General features: G+C 42.1%; 1 protein-coding gene across 1 annotated transcript; it reads right to left on the minus strand.

The window, feature by feature from the left end:
* Positions 1–11995: 11995 nt before the first annotated feature.
* Positions 11996–13608, minus strand: LOC115037824 (homeobox protein OTX2-like). The gene is made up of 3 exons (XM_029496575.1): positions 13512–13608; positions 13066–13217; positions 11996–12622 (listed from the first exon to the last, which is right to left on the minus strand). Exons 1-3 carry the CDS (start codon positions 13606–13608, stop codon positions 11996–11998), a joined length of 876 nt encoding a protein of 291 aa, XP_029352435.1.
* Positions 13609–16412: the final 2804 nt, after the last annotated feature.

The raw sequence follows: 16412 nt of genomic DNA on the forward strand, positions 1-16412 counted from the left end.
GTGCCACCTGCCAAACAGTTCCAACCTTTAATCTAAACCGAGGAGAAAATCCAGCTGTTTCGCATAAATGTCTTTTTGTTGTTCACCTTTGTTTAAACTGCGGTGGAAACCCAGCTAGTGTGACGTTGATCCAGCATTAACACCTTGAGGACCCTGAACCTGATCCATCATTCATTTCTTTGAAGCAGATGTATTGTCTGCAGCAGCCTGCGAGTGGCAGTGTTTGCATGATGAACATTGAAGGAGCAGCCGACCTTTGACTGGTTCTCCTCCCTGAACTCCCCTCTGCTCTCCGCTGTCTTCTCCAAGTGCTTCTTCTCTTTAAATTTAAATTCACTGCCTTCTTAAAAATCCAGCCACAACTCCTCTCTTTAATGGTGGCGTTGAGCATGAAGTGTTTCATTTTGTGAACACTCAACACCTTCAAGTAAGTAATCCTACTAATAACTGTTGACACAAACTGTGTTTTTGCTGACGAATTAAACAGAGCAAGAGTCCAGACCCGTCCAACCACACACAGCGCCACAGAGCTCAGCAGGGTCAGGCCGTACATGTCGCTATTTGATGTTTATTTGCTTCCTGTCCCAGTATCTGGCCATTCACATCTGTTCAGTCCGGTAAAGGGAAAGGGGAGGAAATACCAATGTGGCAGCATTTCAGGGATTACAGTGGTGGTGGGCATCTTTAATCTGGGACAGACTGTAGCATTTGTCCGCACTTAAAACTGTCATCAGTCCTGCCTTGTCAGCCTGTGGATGGAAAAAAAAAAAAAACACGAAACACCACTGGAGCTGATTAGACTTTCTAAAATAAATAAATAAAATAAACAGTAACCTAAATCTCACAGCCAGGGCTTTATGCTGCCAGAGCCCCCATTACTGGTACTCTACCCCCTGGGAAGAGTTTAGCATCAACTGTGGGGGTAGAGGACGGTCCCATCACTGTCAGCAGATGAATGTCTATACCACATCAGGGAGGAGTTTAGTATTCAGACACAAACAAATAATACACAGAGAGGTTCATTAAGGGTCAGACCTGCAAGTGAAGAGCAAACAACATCAAATGGACTCAAATCCAACATTATTCGCAATGCGTGAGGGGACATATATGCTCCTGCGCACACACACACACACACACACACACAGTGTCACACATGCAAAAGAGCATATGCTTAATCACCACTGGAGTTTCCCAGGAAATAAAAAAGCCGTGGTGGATTAAATCCTTCGAGCTGAACATTAGTGAAGTGCAGAGTTCAGCTCTTGTAAAAAAAAAAAAGAAGCAAATCAGTATCTCTCAGAGAGAGCGAGAGGTTGATGGCGGCAGACTGTGATACTGAGGAAGAAAGGCATCACATTGTGAAGAAGACAGACCGATAAAAGAGCAAAGCCATCAGAGGAGGAAGAGAGAAAGGGCCCCACAAATTGGCAAAGGGAAATCAGGGTCTTTCTGCTTTGCATTTCATTTACATGGCTGGCCATATCGACCAATCGGATTGGGAGCGGAGCCCGTGTCTTAGGAAGACAAATAAAGACTCCAAATGCCTTCACTGCTCTCATCCCTCTCTCTTATAATACCCTGTCTGCCCTTCTTTTCTCTTGCTCCCTCTCTTTTCTCCTCTCACTGTCATAATACCCTTTCTCTCCCCATTCTCTCCTCTCTGGCATGGTGCTATAAGTAGACCCTTTCCGTTGTGATAGTGGGATGAGGAGAGGAGGCGGAGGAGGAGAGGTGAGGAGAAGGGGGGGTGTGATACCACCCACTCAAACTTGGAAGAGCATGTGTGTGTGTGTGTGTGTGTTTGCATGTGTGGGTGTTAATAAATGCATGCACACACATCTTGTGTTTGTTTGTTTGTTTGTTTCGAGCACAAACCTGTCGTTGAGTGTTGTTGTTTGTTGTTGTATTTGTTTGCGACAGTGGTGGAAGGCTCACCTGCAGCGCTCACCTGCATGACACACACCATGTAATGTCAGCAGAACATTTAGTTAACTGGACAAATTGCAAATAGGAACACAGAGAGGAGACACACCACGTGCTAATTCATTTAGAGAAGCTTTGTAATTAATAAGAGTCACATGATGTGTAATTACACATTACACAGAGTAAAAGATAATCAAGTCTGATTGCATCTGCTATTTTTGACACACAATTGGTGGTGCAATTTGTCAGTGTAATTTATTAGCACAAACACACATAGACACAGACACACACACACTCACACATTCCCCTTGGTTCCCTGTGAATTCATTTGAATAATGGCATGTAGATACACACATCAGAAAAAAAACCATGAATGACCCCAAGCATTTCTCACAGTAGACATGGAGCCACTTAACACTTGAGCACACACGCACACAGACACACAGACATACAAAAACACCTGAGGCTTTAATTTTGTGCCATATTACCAGTCTAATAGTTTACCTCTAATCCATGCAAGAGAGGCCTCCATCTGAGAGTTTTTGGGAAAAGAGGTGACGGATAGACAGGAACTTATTCCTTTCTGTCATAGATAATAACTATATCCACCACATTAGTGCGGCATATTGAGATGTTCCCTTTCAGCGTGTGGCGGAAAAAGCATTGTGAGATTTTCCTTTAGATGAAGCAGCACCTTGATGTAAAAAATACCCCATAACAAGTAAAATCCCCGTAGTCATGTGACATATTATCAGCTAAATGTATTAAACCATATGAGAGTTTCATAGTATGATATTATATGTCCTGGAATTTCGTATGCATATGATATGCCTCATGCAAGGAGACGATCTATGGCGCATCGTCGATAAATTAAATCGGCCACGGTGCCCTTGATCTCAGGAAGCACCAGCATCTGATGGCTGCTCTCAGCCTGTAGATGTCTGCAGTATTTCTTTCCTTTACTTCATCACTTGTGACATTCTCCATTTATGGCATTGCTTTAATGTAAAAACCCAACCCTGAACCTCTGCTACCACTAGCGTACATATCACATCCCCCACAGAGCGTCCTCTTCTCCACACTCTCTGCCACCACCGTCATTGAACGGCAACTCAGATAGGCAGTGTGGTCGTGTTAGTTCCAAACCATTATATTTTGGCTCAATTTTAATTGGAAAACTCCAGAGTTGTGGTGTGATCTGAGGTGGGAAGACCTTCGGAAACAATGGCGACCTTGTTTTCTTTGTTAGCAGCTGTTGTGCTTTTAAAAACTGCATTTGAATACTGAACTACTTTGGTGAAGGTAATTTTCCTTTTAGAATGTCTTTTTAAAATGAAAACATGGCCTGGCCTCCCTATACTGAACACATGCCTACCGTCACAGAGCCAACTACATCACCAAAGATCACCTGTAATGGGGATGAGACCCCCAAAAAATTACTATCAATATCCGTAGTTGAGAAGACATTGCTCAAAAGAACACAGAGACAGATTATTTCCAGGAGCTGCTGTTTCAATGTCAGTGGCAAAAAGAAAATAAAGATTCACCACCAAGAGGGCACATCCATCTGCAACCACCTTAGATTGTGGGTGAGGGTGCCTTGCACAATGTCGTCTCTGCATCTGAAAGTAGAATGAGTATCATCATCAACAACATAGTATCATACAGAAATGTAGTTATCTAAATCGGATCACTGTCACTTAGCTCCATGCTGAGGTTAATCTGTGTAAACGCCTAATTTTTCATCATCTTTCATCACCGTCATCATCCTCTTTACCTCACACACACACACACACACACACACACACAGACACAGGGGACCCCTCATTGTCGTTAATCATCAATAACAATACCTTATTTGTCAGGGAGGAATGTTTACAATGGGTTGCTTCCCCTTGGTGTGTGAGCCCCTCCCCCGACACCACAGTCTGTCAGTGTGCCACCAATTACTGAGTGCAAACTGAATGAGGTCATAACGGGATGGGGTCATTAGCAAAACAAGCCCACTGAGCCCATGGGGCGAAAAAGGAGGCAAAGAACAGGGGGATCTCTCCACCATCACTGATTTTTTTCCACGCAGGCACTGTTTTTGCTTCCTCCCGCTTTCCCCGTTCATCCAACCAGTGGAGGGCGGTCAAACTTGAAACATGTCCTTGAGCCTTCAGAGCTTTGTAGATCAGTTTTTGGCTGTACATCAGGATCTTGGCATCCATTTACATCACCTTACTGTAATTTCTGTGATAGGTTTAGTTCAGTCATGTCATTACAATATTTTTAGGTGACATTGAAGCCGTGAATTACATCATGCATACAAAAACAAGTGTTACACTGATGACTACTAAATTTACATGCAAGCATCTGATGGCTACTCTCAAACCCGTGGATGGTGTTTGTGGTCTTGCTTTCCATTACTTCATAACTTGTGACATTTTTCATTCATGCCCCTGTTTACATGTGAAAAATCGCTTGCTGAAATTACACTACCATCCTCCACACGCCATAAAGCTACAACTTTCTTGTGTTTGAAGATAGTTTGAAAAGTAAATTGATGGTAACTTCCACTTTATGGATTCAAAACAACTTTGGGTAAATTCTTGAAGAACAACTTTTTTCCATTTATGCTGCTCACATTAGGAGCATTTTGGGTTCATTTTCACTGTCTTGGATTGAATTGATAAAATTTCTATGAAGACATCTCATCTCTTAATGTATTTCCTAAAAATGAATTTGGAAACTCGGGACAAAAACTTGTTGAGCCAAGTTTGAGATAGTGAAATACAGCAGAGGTTTTTTTTTGGCAAGCTGTGTGTACTTTGTTTATTAAATTGACATGTATTGTATAATGTTTGAAATGATTAGTCTCTTGTGTGGAGATGGACCTTTGAGTTAGTGAATCCTCTTTATAGTGAGGCCTTGAATAACATGTAAGAACTGCTAGCAGACACAATAGTGTTGTTGACAGTGATGTGTTTTGAGGATCTGTCTTGGTCAGGGGCGTCTGTTGTTGTCTGACGTCACAGTGTTTTATGGTTTAAAGTAGGACACAGATCTGTTATGGGTCACAGTGAAGCATACATGGCAAAACACCTCCTGCACACACACATACACACACAAATGAATGCTATCTATGGTGTGATCACACTCTGATTCTGATGAATATGAAGACTGATAAAGTCCCACAAACAGCCCTTCAGCAAGTTAGAGCTCCATCTGCACAAACTGCATCTAAACATCCATCAACACAAACATACGTGTCATCCGCCACACCATGCTCTGCATCTGAAACCATTATTTCCCAAACTATGAAAACTTTAAAGATGCTAAAAGTGATAAGCGATGAGGCTGATCAGTGGGTCAGCGCGTGTTTCCATTGTTGGCCAAGGGCATATTTGTGTTTGTGTATCTCCATTGTGACGCGTGTAATCCGCATGCTCTCTAATCCCAGAGCAGGTGGCTAGGCGTGTGGCGGCTGTGGGGGTGCAGGGAGGGCACACTCCTCCTGCTCTCTGAAACATGCTCACACACATATGATTGATCCAGAGACCAAGAAAGGCATCCATGCCTTGTTTTACTACAGGGGGAGAGGAAACACAGAGAGACAAACCTGAACTCAGTCATCCACACCTAATGCTCACAAACAGGCGCAAGCACTCAGGCCGGGTACAGGATTTATAACTGGGGGAAAGATCTCCTCGGAGAAGCACGTGCCAGCCGGCCACCAGCTCCCTCCATGCGTCCACAAACAGACACGCACGCCTCCAGGAGATCACTGCCGCCTTTAACAGGTGGGCCGGGGTGAGGTGGGGCAGGGAGAGGGGCATCTGTCAACAAACTCTGCATCCATCTTCCTCTCCTGCACTACCTCTCCATCTGCCAAAAAAGAGGCAGCGTGAGGAGGACGCACAATAAAGCAGTGGAAATTAGGAGGCCATCTTCATGTGGCCTGGTTTGTGTCCCAAGTCTCTTTAATTGGACTACAGATGAACTCTTATGTTGGTTCATATGTTTACTACACTGTACTATTGACTGACGAGCAAGAAGAGGCCCTGCTGATCTTTGACCTTTGCATTGTAACAGCAGAGCAAGAATGGTTTGGCAGTTGGGATTTGTAAATGTCCACACGGCGAACTGATGGAACTGATGTGACCCAAATTGTTTTTCTGAATAGAAAAAAAAAACATATAAGAAAATTCCCATGTGAACTGACTGATGCCTTTATACACGCTTACATCAGGTACAGCCTGTCTTGGTCTGTTTGCTCAGTTTGGATCAAAGTTTTCTGAATTAACTGGTATCCAAGTGAAGGTGTGAATTTGATGTTTGTGGTCTATAGTTTCTGTGAGATATGCCTGCTCATCCACGTATATGTGCTCTATAGGAGCTTCCTCGAAAAAGCTCCCTTCAATCATTTGTTTGTGTCAAATGCTTTTAGCTTCAGCTTATGGATGTAAATTTGGCCATTAAATGCATGTAATCTGTTCCCGTTCTAAAGAGATTTATAATATTTTTTCCTGCTAATGGCTGTTCTTATAAGGGCAGGAGAGCTTTGTTGGCTGAATGTCCACTGGTGACATAATCCATGGTTTGTAAGGTCCTGCAGCTAAATGGTGCGTGTGTGTGTGTGTGTGTGTGTGTGTTTTGTTTTTTTTTTTTCGAGAAGAAGAAAGAAACATTAACTAGGCATTAACTTTATGTAAAGCATTAATTCTCTAATGGCATTTCATTATTTTTTTTTTTTACATATGCTGGATTTTCTTTAAACCAGTAATCAGCTTTCTTTTATGTCTGTGAGTGTGAGTATGTGTGTGTGTGTTTACAACATATGTGTGTTTTTAGAGCTCTGATTTTCATGAAATAACAATAACTTTGCACTGTTAATGTTTCCGCTCACGTCTACACCTCCATCCATATGGTAGTTCAAATCATAGAACTACTAAAATGCCATTTAGCAGAATATTTGAAATGTCTGTATGAGGTTTCCATACATTTAAAAGAGGCTCAATCTGGAAATCAGTTAATTCTACATAAATTTATCACCAGAGGAGATTACAGATGTGCAGATTCTGGTAAATCTGATATAATCCTCTGATTTTAAATGAAGCCTGTACTTGCTGTGGAATTTCTATAAGGTGTTTCTTTACTCGCAGGGTTCAAAAAGATGGCTAAGACTGAGAGAAATCAAACAGTGTCAGGTTTGTCACAAGACTCTGGGAAAAACCAGTGCACCATATTTGCAATACAAAAATAGCATCAACAGAAGGTGAAAGCGGCTACTATTATTGAAGAAGCCGGCAGGAGGTCCAGCTAGAAAGCATGTTTGAAAGAAAGCCAAATAAAACTTGTAATAAACAAACATCACAGCCACACAGTCTCAATTTCTTGCACAACAGCTCCAAACTGTCCCTGGGCACCTGACAAATTCTAGTGGAGTGAATGATTGAGAAATATTGTCAAACAGTCCATTATACTTCATATAATACACACCATCACTTTATTGATCTTTATTGTCTTCAACAAAATTACACAAATTATATATAATACTAAATACATATAAAATTACAATTAATAACATTTTAAGTCCATTGATATTTTCTACTGCTCCAACACATTTCAGCTGGAAATGCACCGCATTTATCTGACAGCTATATATGAGCTTTTACATTACATACATACATGACTCATTTGATAAAATGCATCCACATAAAATAAATATATTTTTACCATTATTTGGCCTGAAACCCCTTACAGTTGCATCATCCAGCTGGAGATGCTTGTCACATTTCTGGTGTTTCAGACTCAGTTCCTCTCTTCCCATTTTGTTTTTTATTTAAATGATTGCTGGCGGTTCAAAGATGTCAAATTGTCCAACATTACACACAAATTGAGACACCATAAAAACCTATTTGTGTAGCAGTAGAACTCCGTGTGAAGCAGTCAACAACAGCCCCATGTCGATCGATTATGATGGTAAAATGCTGTCTATGCATTGAAGCAACAGTAAAATCTACAATGCAGTTTTGTCTATACAATTATTGAAGTGCAGTATTTCCACCTTTGCTGAGGTTTTCCAATATAATTAACATTTATAATAAAAACTGGTTATAAATGACTTTTCCTCAGGGCTCTGCTTCGTTTGCTGAAACTGGTTCAAATGTGGCTTCTTTTTTGTGGTTTGCTTGTTTTTTTATGTACGTATAATTTGGAACTAAATTAATATACTGTTAGCAATATTTGAGGCAAAAAAAAAAACATCAAGAGTAAACTAAAGCAAATGTATTAAATTTCATGAATATAATTAGTTCAGCTGCCTCTGGTTGAGTGGAGCAATTAAAAGACATTTTTGTGTTGCTTTAAGTTATTAAAATGTCATATTGCAACATTTAGTGTGTGCGTCTGACAGAATCGAGTTTAATCTCCTCAAATTGTGTAATCCACTAGATGAAATCACTCTAAACATTACATGGCTTAACAGGGATAGAGATGGCCACGAAACGTTGCTCCTCAACCGCCAGTCTGACAGGAGCACAGAAACACTATTGTTTCATCCATATAAATGAGATTCCATTACTTGTTGTTGCAGATGAATTATGTATGTGTTGCTGTGTTGATATGTGATAGACAAGGTCTCTCTGGGAATGTAGGACACTTACTTATGCATAACAATAGTCTTCAGTTATACTCTCATCAACAAATTGGCCGATTATCTCCAATGTTCTTCTCTTCATAAAAGAAATTCTCTTCAGTTCTTGTGCTTATATTTCATGCAGCTGCTGTAGAGGAACCAGGTCCGCATCCCACTTTACCAAATGGCAGTTATATGTGGGGGAGTGTTGCCCTGCTGCCCTGATACTTTCACTAATTCTTTGTTCATGTAAAAATAAAGTCATACGCCTGTCAGTGACATGGCACGGCTGATAATGGCATAGCCTAGTTAAATAGACCCTGATGGGCCTTTTTAAATCCTGAATTCATAAATAAGCATCCGTTGATGTTTTGTGTCATGCATTTCATCTTTCCAGACAATAACTGACATATTGCTCTGCTCCCAACAGCCCAGTTGTATTGGTCTGCTGAAAAAAAAGTATTATGTATTCATGTTCTGGTGAACTGAATCTGACTACAGAAAGAGCCGTAAAAACAGAATGTGTCTTTCTGAGGCTGATCCCAGCTATTCTGAAATATTTGATAAATACAGAAGAGCTTTTCTTTGGTTTTCTATTGAATCACTGTTTGACAGAAATATTAAGACATTTGTGGCGTGAATCTAAAAGATTTTTGCTGTTGGCACAAAATATAGATTAATATCTTATTAAAATAAAGAGATAGAGTGAGAGTGGGACTACAATATATAATAAGAAAATTACAATTAAAAGGTAACATAACAATATCTAGAACAAAAGAGCAATTCAAAAGCTTTTAATGACGGAAAACTGAAACCTTATTGTGACATACAGAAGGCTCTCCAGGCGCTTTAGACCTGCTGGCTAAGTCTGTTTGACCATGACAGTTTTGGAGTCCAGTTGTTTAAACGCAGTGACAGAGACACACTCATGTGTCACTCATGTGTCTTATGTAACTTGTGCTCGGTGGAAACGTTTCCTGACTGTAACCGGTCTAACGGGATCAGGTCTTGTTGGAGTCTGATCCTGGGGAGCCCTCGGTGGTTTGCCTCAGGATGACGGCCGGCATCCTGAGGAAAACCACCGATCGTTCTGCCAAGAAGAGGCTTCCATTTTTTATTTTGTTTTGTTGTCCTTTTAAAAAAAAATCATTATTATTGTTCAACATTCTCAAACGCGATGAGAGGATTAATGCAGCGCGTCTGCCGGATCCATATGTCCCCTTTAGTGCCGCTTGTGCTTAATTAAAACCGAATAGATACTCGGGGGGCCCCGGGTCCCCCTGCTGCAGGAACACTGACTTACTGCTCTCTGACGTTAATTGCAGAACCCCCTGAATCTTTGAATCTGTGAATATGACTCTTGCATGGAGAGAAGGAAATATTTCGAGGCGTGATTGTGAAAATACAGTTGATTTACGAGCAGCTTTTATCTGGCTGTGACTGTGATTCTTCCGCCCAGAACGAATGATCTATTTAAGAGCTCTAATCGTTACAGACAGATGGATCTGACTGTTTTATTAATCTATAACTACTGAATGGAAATAAAGGATTTCCCCATAAAATACATCCTACCCATCACAGGCCCGTATAGATGAGCTGGGGAGTTTTGCAGCAGCTTTATTCAATTAATCCGCGAGTGTTCTTTTGAGTTGTTGAAGATTTTGAGTTTCTTTTTTCTGGGTGATTTGTCATATCAACATGCCAATTTCCCCTCCTGATTAAAAAGACATGAGAGCTATTGAGTGTCACCACGGAAATAAATCAGTTCAGAATCAGTTCCGTTTGCACTGCTGTTACGCAGACATACAGCATTTTGTGTGTCTCTAATTGTGAGTCATCGGGTGCTAAGTCAAATGAACAACAAAGAACCCCGAGAGATCTTCTAATGAGACAGATAGGACGAGCCTGAGCTCACCTCCTACTCCTCAGAAAGGTTTTATGTCCCAGGATGTCCCTGATCCTTCCTCCCGTCCCAACACCGGATGAAAAACATAACGAGATGCTGAATGGGATTTTCATCTCGTGTTTTAAAACCCGATCATCTCAGTCTGTGTGGTCTTTATTCATACGACTGTTTTCTGTGATCGTCACAAATATGTCCAGCTCATGGACCTGAACAGATTCTAACGTTTGCCTGTGGACTCCTGAACAGCACAGCTCGTTTCACATCTCTCCGTGTGAACCGGCCTCAGTCAGGCCCTGAACCAAAGAGCAGCCGTCAATAAAAATGTTGGATTATCCTCTTTATCAGATGGGATTAACATAACTCTCCCATAACTCACATTCCTGCTGGCACTGGCCTGTGAGTGTCAGGAAGCACCAACTTCAGCCGGTGAAATATATGACACTTTAGTGACCATCACAAGTCAGATGATTGACCTTTTCCTACAACTCAGGTCTAATTTGGCTCAACCGACAGTTTTTAATGTAGGTCAAGGAGATTTATGCTGAAGATAAAACTGTGAGCTCCAACATGAGGGCATGTTGTGGTGTGATGTGTGGGAATAAACACAGATCTCCAGATGCAGCCACAGAGTTTGGTCAGGTCAAGTGGTCTTTATTGTTGTTTAGTGTGTTTGTGGCCTTCTCACCGCACTTTACAAATGGACCATCCTTGTTGCTGGCTTGTTCTTTTTTTTTTTTTAACCTGAACTCCCTGTTCCATTCAACCAATGTGTCCTTATAATAATTTATCATTTAAGACTTGAAAGACAAAAATAAAATGATCAGATTCACATCTGGGGTTGTGGTGATAAGCAAAATTGCATACAGGTAGGCTAATACAAAGAATCACAATAATAATAATAATAATAATAGTAAACTAACAGGGGATATGAATAATTAAAAAACACATAAGATACATTTATGAGCACACGCAAACGGACTGATTGTCTTTTGTAACTAGTCTTTAACACATTTCTCATAAATTAAATAGTGCATCCACGTTCATGTCAGAGCTGTCCACTCTCTCTCTCACACACACACACACACACACACTCTACAACAGACTCATGCACCACACTTTGATCAAAGGGGTCCTTCAGCGTGCCAACAACATAAAAAAGAGAAAAGAAAAGAGAGGGAAGCCTTTAAGGAGCTTATAGGAGAAAACCTGACCTATTCCTCAAACTCAACCAAGTTGGGCTTGGATCATTTTCTCTCTTGATCCTTTTTTCCTTTTGGTCAACAAATTTGTTCCGTGTCCTTGATCAAAGTTGGGGAGAAGTCAGTCTGAATGTTCAATAAGTTAACCCAACCGGTGAGACAACCGGCTGGCAGCCCTGCTCGACTCTGCCCGAGGTAGAAGTTAGAGAAGCGCCGCACTTGCTGCTTCCAACCTCTGGCTATCTTTTTCTTTCTTTTTCTTGAATTTTCTTTTCTTTTCTTTTCTTTTTTAACTGCCTGCAAAGTCCGCAGTTCGTGGAAACTGTCCCTTTTCGTTCTCTCCCCTCACAACACTTGAAACTTCCACGCTGCTTGGTCTTTGTAATCCAAACAGTCCGCGTTGAAACTGAGCTTCCACGACGAGGCCGTTTGGTCTTTATAGTCCAGGCAGTCTGCGGCGCCGCTGAAGCCGAGCCCCGCCGCTCCGTACGCCGACGAGGAGAGCGAAGGCGCGGGGCTCAGGTGGCTGGACACCCCGTTGCCGCCCATGGGGCTCATGGCGGTGCCCGCGGCGGAGAGCTGGTGGTGCATTGGCGAGAGGTAGGAGCCGCAGTCCATCCCCGTGAAGTAGGACGAGGAGCCCGTGTAGCCCTGGTTGTAGCCCGACGCCTGGGTGTAGGTCATGGGGTAGGAGCGCTGCATGCAGGAGGAGGAGGAGGTGGACAGCGGGTCAGACAGCGGGGAGATGGAGGCCGGGCTCCAGATAGACACCGGGGCCGCGCTGCTGCTCACAGCCGGCAGGGAGGTGGTGGAGGGCGGCGTGAACTGGCCGCTGGCTCCGCTCTCGGAGCTGGCCTCTCTGACCGGAGAGCCTTTCTTCTTCACCGGCCTGCTCACCGTCTTACTCTGCACCCCACTCTGGGTTTGCTGGGCCTGCTGGCGGTGCTTGGCTCGCCGGTTTTTGAACCACACCTGAAACAAAATGAAAAAAAGAAATAAACAGTTTAAACGAATGTAACTGGGCCATGGGGGGGTTTGTACATTTTTAATTCAAATTTCATTACAGGGAGGCGAAAAGTTAAAGTAGCCTAACTACAGACCTTAAAAAGTTGTTGTTTTTTTCAGAATATCAAGTCCTGATTAGTTTTTCACTATAGACACATTTGAGCCTATTCATAAAATATCAGTTTTGTTTCTTATAAAGTGGGTTAAAATCACATAATTCACCTGGGACTTGCAGGGAAAGGCATAAAAAGCGTTTTTAAAAAGTGTCTTATTAAACACTGAATAAGACACCTGGAGGGTGTGTGTGTGGTTGGAGGGGGTGAAGACTAAGATTTGCCGAGCTTCCCTTAATAACCCATGTTTTGGGTGGGGTTTTTTGTTGTTTGTTGGTTTTTGTGCTGGACTCTCACCTGCACTCTGGACTCGGGCAGGTTGATCTTTAAGGCCACCTCCTCTCTCATGAAGATGTCCGGGTACCGAGTCTTGGAGAACAGGTTCTCCAGCACGTCCAGCTGGGCCCGGGTGAAGGTCGTCCTCTCCCTCCTCTGTTTACGAGGAGTTGCTGAGTAGGAGAAGAAGAAGAGGTTAAAATGGGAATATGGGAATGGCCTGAAGGCTGAACGGCAGTGTCAATTAATACACACCAGCTTCTCTAACTCTCCACATTCGTCAGAAATAATTCCTGATTTCTTGCTTTTTTATCGAAACAGTTTAAAGAAATTAAAATGTGTTTTTTTACAAGTTTTGACGAGGCCTTTAAGTCTCATGCTATATGTCTTCGTTTATAATTCAGATGCATCTGTACTGATCATTGCAACTAATGGCAGACACCTTTAGGCGTTTTAGTCTGTTTTACCTTGATATCCCACTGAAGGATGCAGCAGGTCTACTCCTGAGGTAGATAAACTCAGTCCATTCACCGTGTACGGCGGCTGCTTCAAATAGGACATCATGCTGGCGGTCGGACGAGGGGGCACCGAGGAGGAGGACGAAAAAGCAGGGCAGAAAATAGTGTTTTAATCCTCTCGCGTCTCCGTTTGGTCAGTCACCTTTGCCAGGATGAGCTGAAGCAGGATAAAAAAAAACAGAAGTGTTGAGGGTTTTTTTTTTTTTTTTAGAAAAAAGGTGTTCTGTGTCCGCTGGTTTTTACGCGCAGCCTTTACGCACCGCGGTGGCTTCAGTGAAGTGGGCGTCCGCGGACACGCAGCGCTCTTAAAGCCGAGCGGAGACCCCCAGCTGTCCCTGCTGGACTCAGGATGCTCTGTCTGGCTGACAGGCGTTTACGCCATCACCCCCTCCTCCTCCTTCTCCCCTCTCGCTCTCTGACACACACACACACACACTGCTGCTGTAACCCCGCCCCTCCTCACCCCCCAACACACTCCTGTAGTAGCACTAAAACAAAACATTGTCGTTAAAATGCTGGGCCCCAACCGGGCTCCCAATTAGCATATCCTACCCACAGGTTAGGCCAAGCTAAATGGACAGCTGATTGGGGGGCCATTTGAAGAAACAAAGCCCACTGTTGACGGATAAGTAATGCTGATAACAAAAGACTTAAGGGAACAAACAAAGAAGCCAATACTGCAAACTGAGCCCTCATTCAAATACAACCCAGCATTTTCATTTCTATATCTCGGGGCCTATTGTTTGATTCCACTAAAACCCTTGTACATTCAAATGTAACGACATTAAAATACGAAGGACAACTTTAGCAAATAATTAGAAACATGGAGGCATTCCCCCAAAGTGAAGGCTGATGCTGACATATTAGGCTGTTGACACTCCTCGTTGGATTCCCCCTCCTTCACTAATGAATCGCTCCCGGTAATTAGATTTGGAAGGTGAGACTGTGGAGAAGTGTTGATTAGAAGAGCACTTCATCTTCATCCAAACAAACAAGGAGATGGCCACTAAATCTATTTCCAGTTACTGGAGGAAAAAATAAAAAAGGATTTACGGGGAAAATGCGTCTCACAGTCTCCACATTTACCCGAAATAGATGAGTGACCGTCTTATTAAAAACACATTTTTTTTTGTTTAACTTTACACTGACATTTGCAAGAAAACAAAGGATGTAACCTTAAAAACTAATTATGATTAATTATTTCCATTTCCATCGATATATTACATACATGTAAAGGAATAAAATATGGTAGTAATTTATATTGATGACTAAATGTGCTCCAAATACTGTCACATATCATTTGAAATACTCAGAGTTATTTTTTCATTCATAGGATAAGGCCTGTTGGAGAAAAGTTAAAGAACACGCCTAAGACATGCAAAAATGAAAAATTGTTTATTTGTTTATTTAAAATTTTATTTGTCACCAACTCTTCTTTTGTAATAGCTAATTAGGCTCGTTGCCATGTGTTGCAGGTTGAGGCCTCTCTGTTTTCCAGTGACACCTACCTGTAGAATAAAGTTCCCAGGACCTCGGGGTGCGCGCCTCTTCAGCCTGACCCCTCGGCCTTATAGAGCCAATAACGGACACTCCTCCACTCAATCTGTCACTTCTTCACCCCCGGCTACCGTTTGCTCTGCATCCCTTCAATTATAAATACCCTACCCGCCCATTAATTATTATTGGCTGCAAGAGATTTTTTTCTTCTTGTTCTTCTTCTGTTTTCTGTAAGAAATTAACGAGATAATCCGGACGGCACGCGCTGGCCTGATTACAGGACGCCAGCCACGACTCCGCATTCAGGCCTCCTTCATTTTCTGCGTCACGAAAATAAAACAAAGACTGGCATTGTATTTATCAGACCAGCTGACTGCCAGACAACCAGCACCCCCTCCCCAAATAACCCCCACCCCAACACAACCACCCCTACAGCTCACTTTCCCAAACTCACCCATGTCTTATTATTATTATTATTATTATTATTATTATTATTATTATTATTATTATTATTATATTGGGTTTTATTCGTTCAAAAATAAAGATTTTGCTAATTTTTAAACAAAATTACAAATCATAAACAAACAAACAAAATTTGTAGCAACGAAACGTCTTTTAATATAATTAGAGAGCAGGAATAATTTCTGAGTTTTTATACTAAATTAACATTTCGTTTTGGTACGACATATTAGAGTGATCAGTCAGCCCACAAGTTGACTAGTCGGTGCATGGTCAACAGTGTATTATGTGAAGCGGTGTGCTGCTCCTCTGTCCTGTTATTAATCGGATGAACGCTCCTCGGCCCTCAGAGGGAAGGGGCAGAAAAGTTTCCTTTTAAACACGCCTCCCCAATTACCCGCTTGATGTCTCTCTGCCTTTCACAGCTCCTGCTGGCTCTCAGTGTTGATCAAAAATCTCCTAAATACAATTTACTCAAAACGAGAAATTGAACAGCGAAAGTGAAGTAAGGGACTTACTTGGGTTTTTAATGTCTTTCTTTCCCCCAAACGTCTCTGATCGGCAGAGCTGAGGGTTGGTGTGCAGCGGCTTTGATTACTTTCCTCTGGGTAATCTTGTTGGATGCGGATAATACTAAGAGATGCTCGGTATTTATGGAGAGAGAGGAGACTGCGAGGAATTTTACCAACCAATGGAAATGAGAGGAAGTATGATGGGCAGAGGTGTGAGAAGAGGCAGCTGGAGGAGACAAGAGCTTTGTTTATGAAGAGATACCACTTATTAATGATATAAAAACTATATACATATTTTAAATGTATTATTGTTATCAAGATGTTAATTTCAGCATTAATTGTGTGTCACTACATTTTGTGTTGAGTCTTCTCGCAGGTAGAG

The sequence above is a fragment of the Echeneis naucrates genome, chromosome 24 (genome assembly GCF_900963305.1).
Source record: "Echeneis naucrates chromosome 24, fEcheNa1.1, whole genome shotgun sequence".
In the NCBI taxonomy this organism is placed as follows: Eukaryota; Metazoa; Chordata; class Actinopteri; order Carangiformes; family Echeneidae; genus Echeneis; species Echeneis naucrates.

What these genes read in the sequence shown, in the direction of transcription:
- LOC115037824 (XM_029496575.1), bottom strand. Translation starts at nt 13,608, where the DNA reads ATGATGTCCTATTTGAAGCAGCCGCCGTACACGGTGAATGGACTGAGT. An exon ending in TCCTTCAGTGGGATATCAAG is followed by an intron (nt 13,218 to 13,511) that starts GTAAAACAGACT and finishes TCTCCTACTCAG; the next exon opens with CAACTCCTCGTAAACAGAGG. An exon ending in TGCCCGAGTCCAGAGTGCAG is followed by an intron (nt 12,623 to 13,065) that starts GTGAGAGTCCAG and finishes ATTTTGTTTCAG; the next exon opens with GTGTGGTTCAAAAACCGGCG.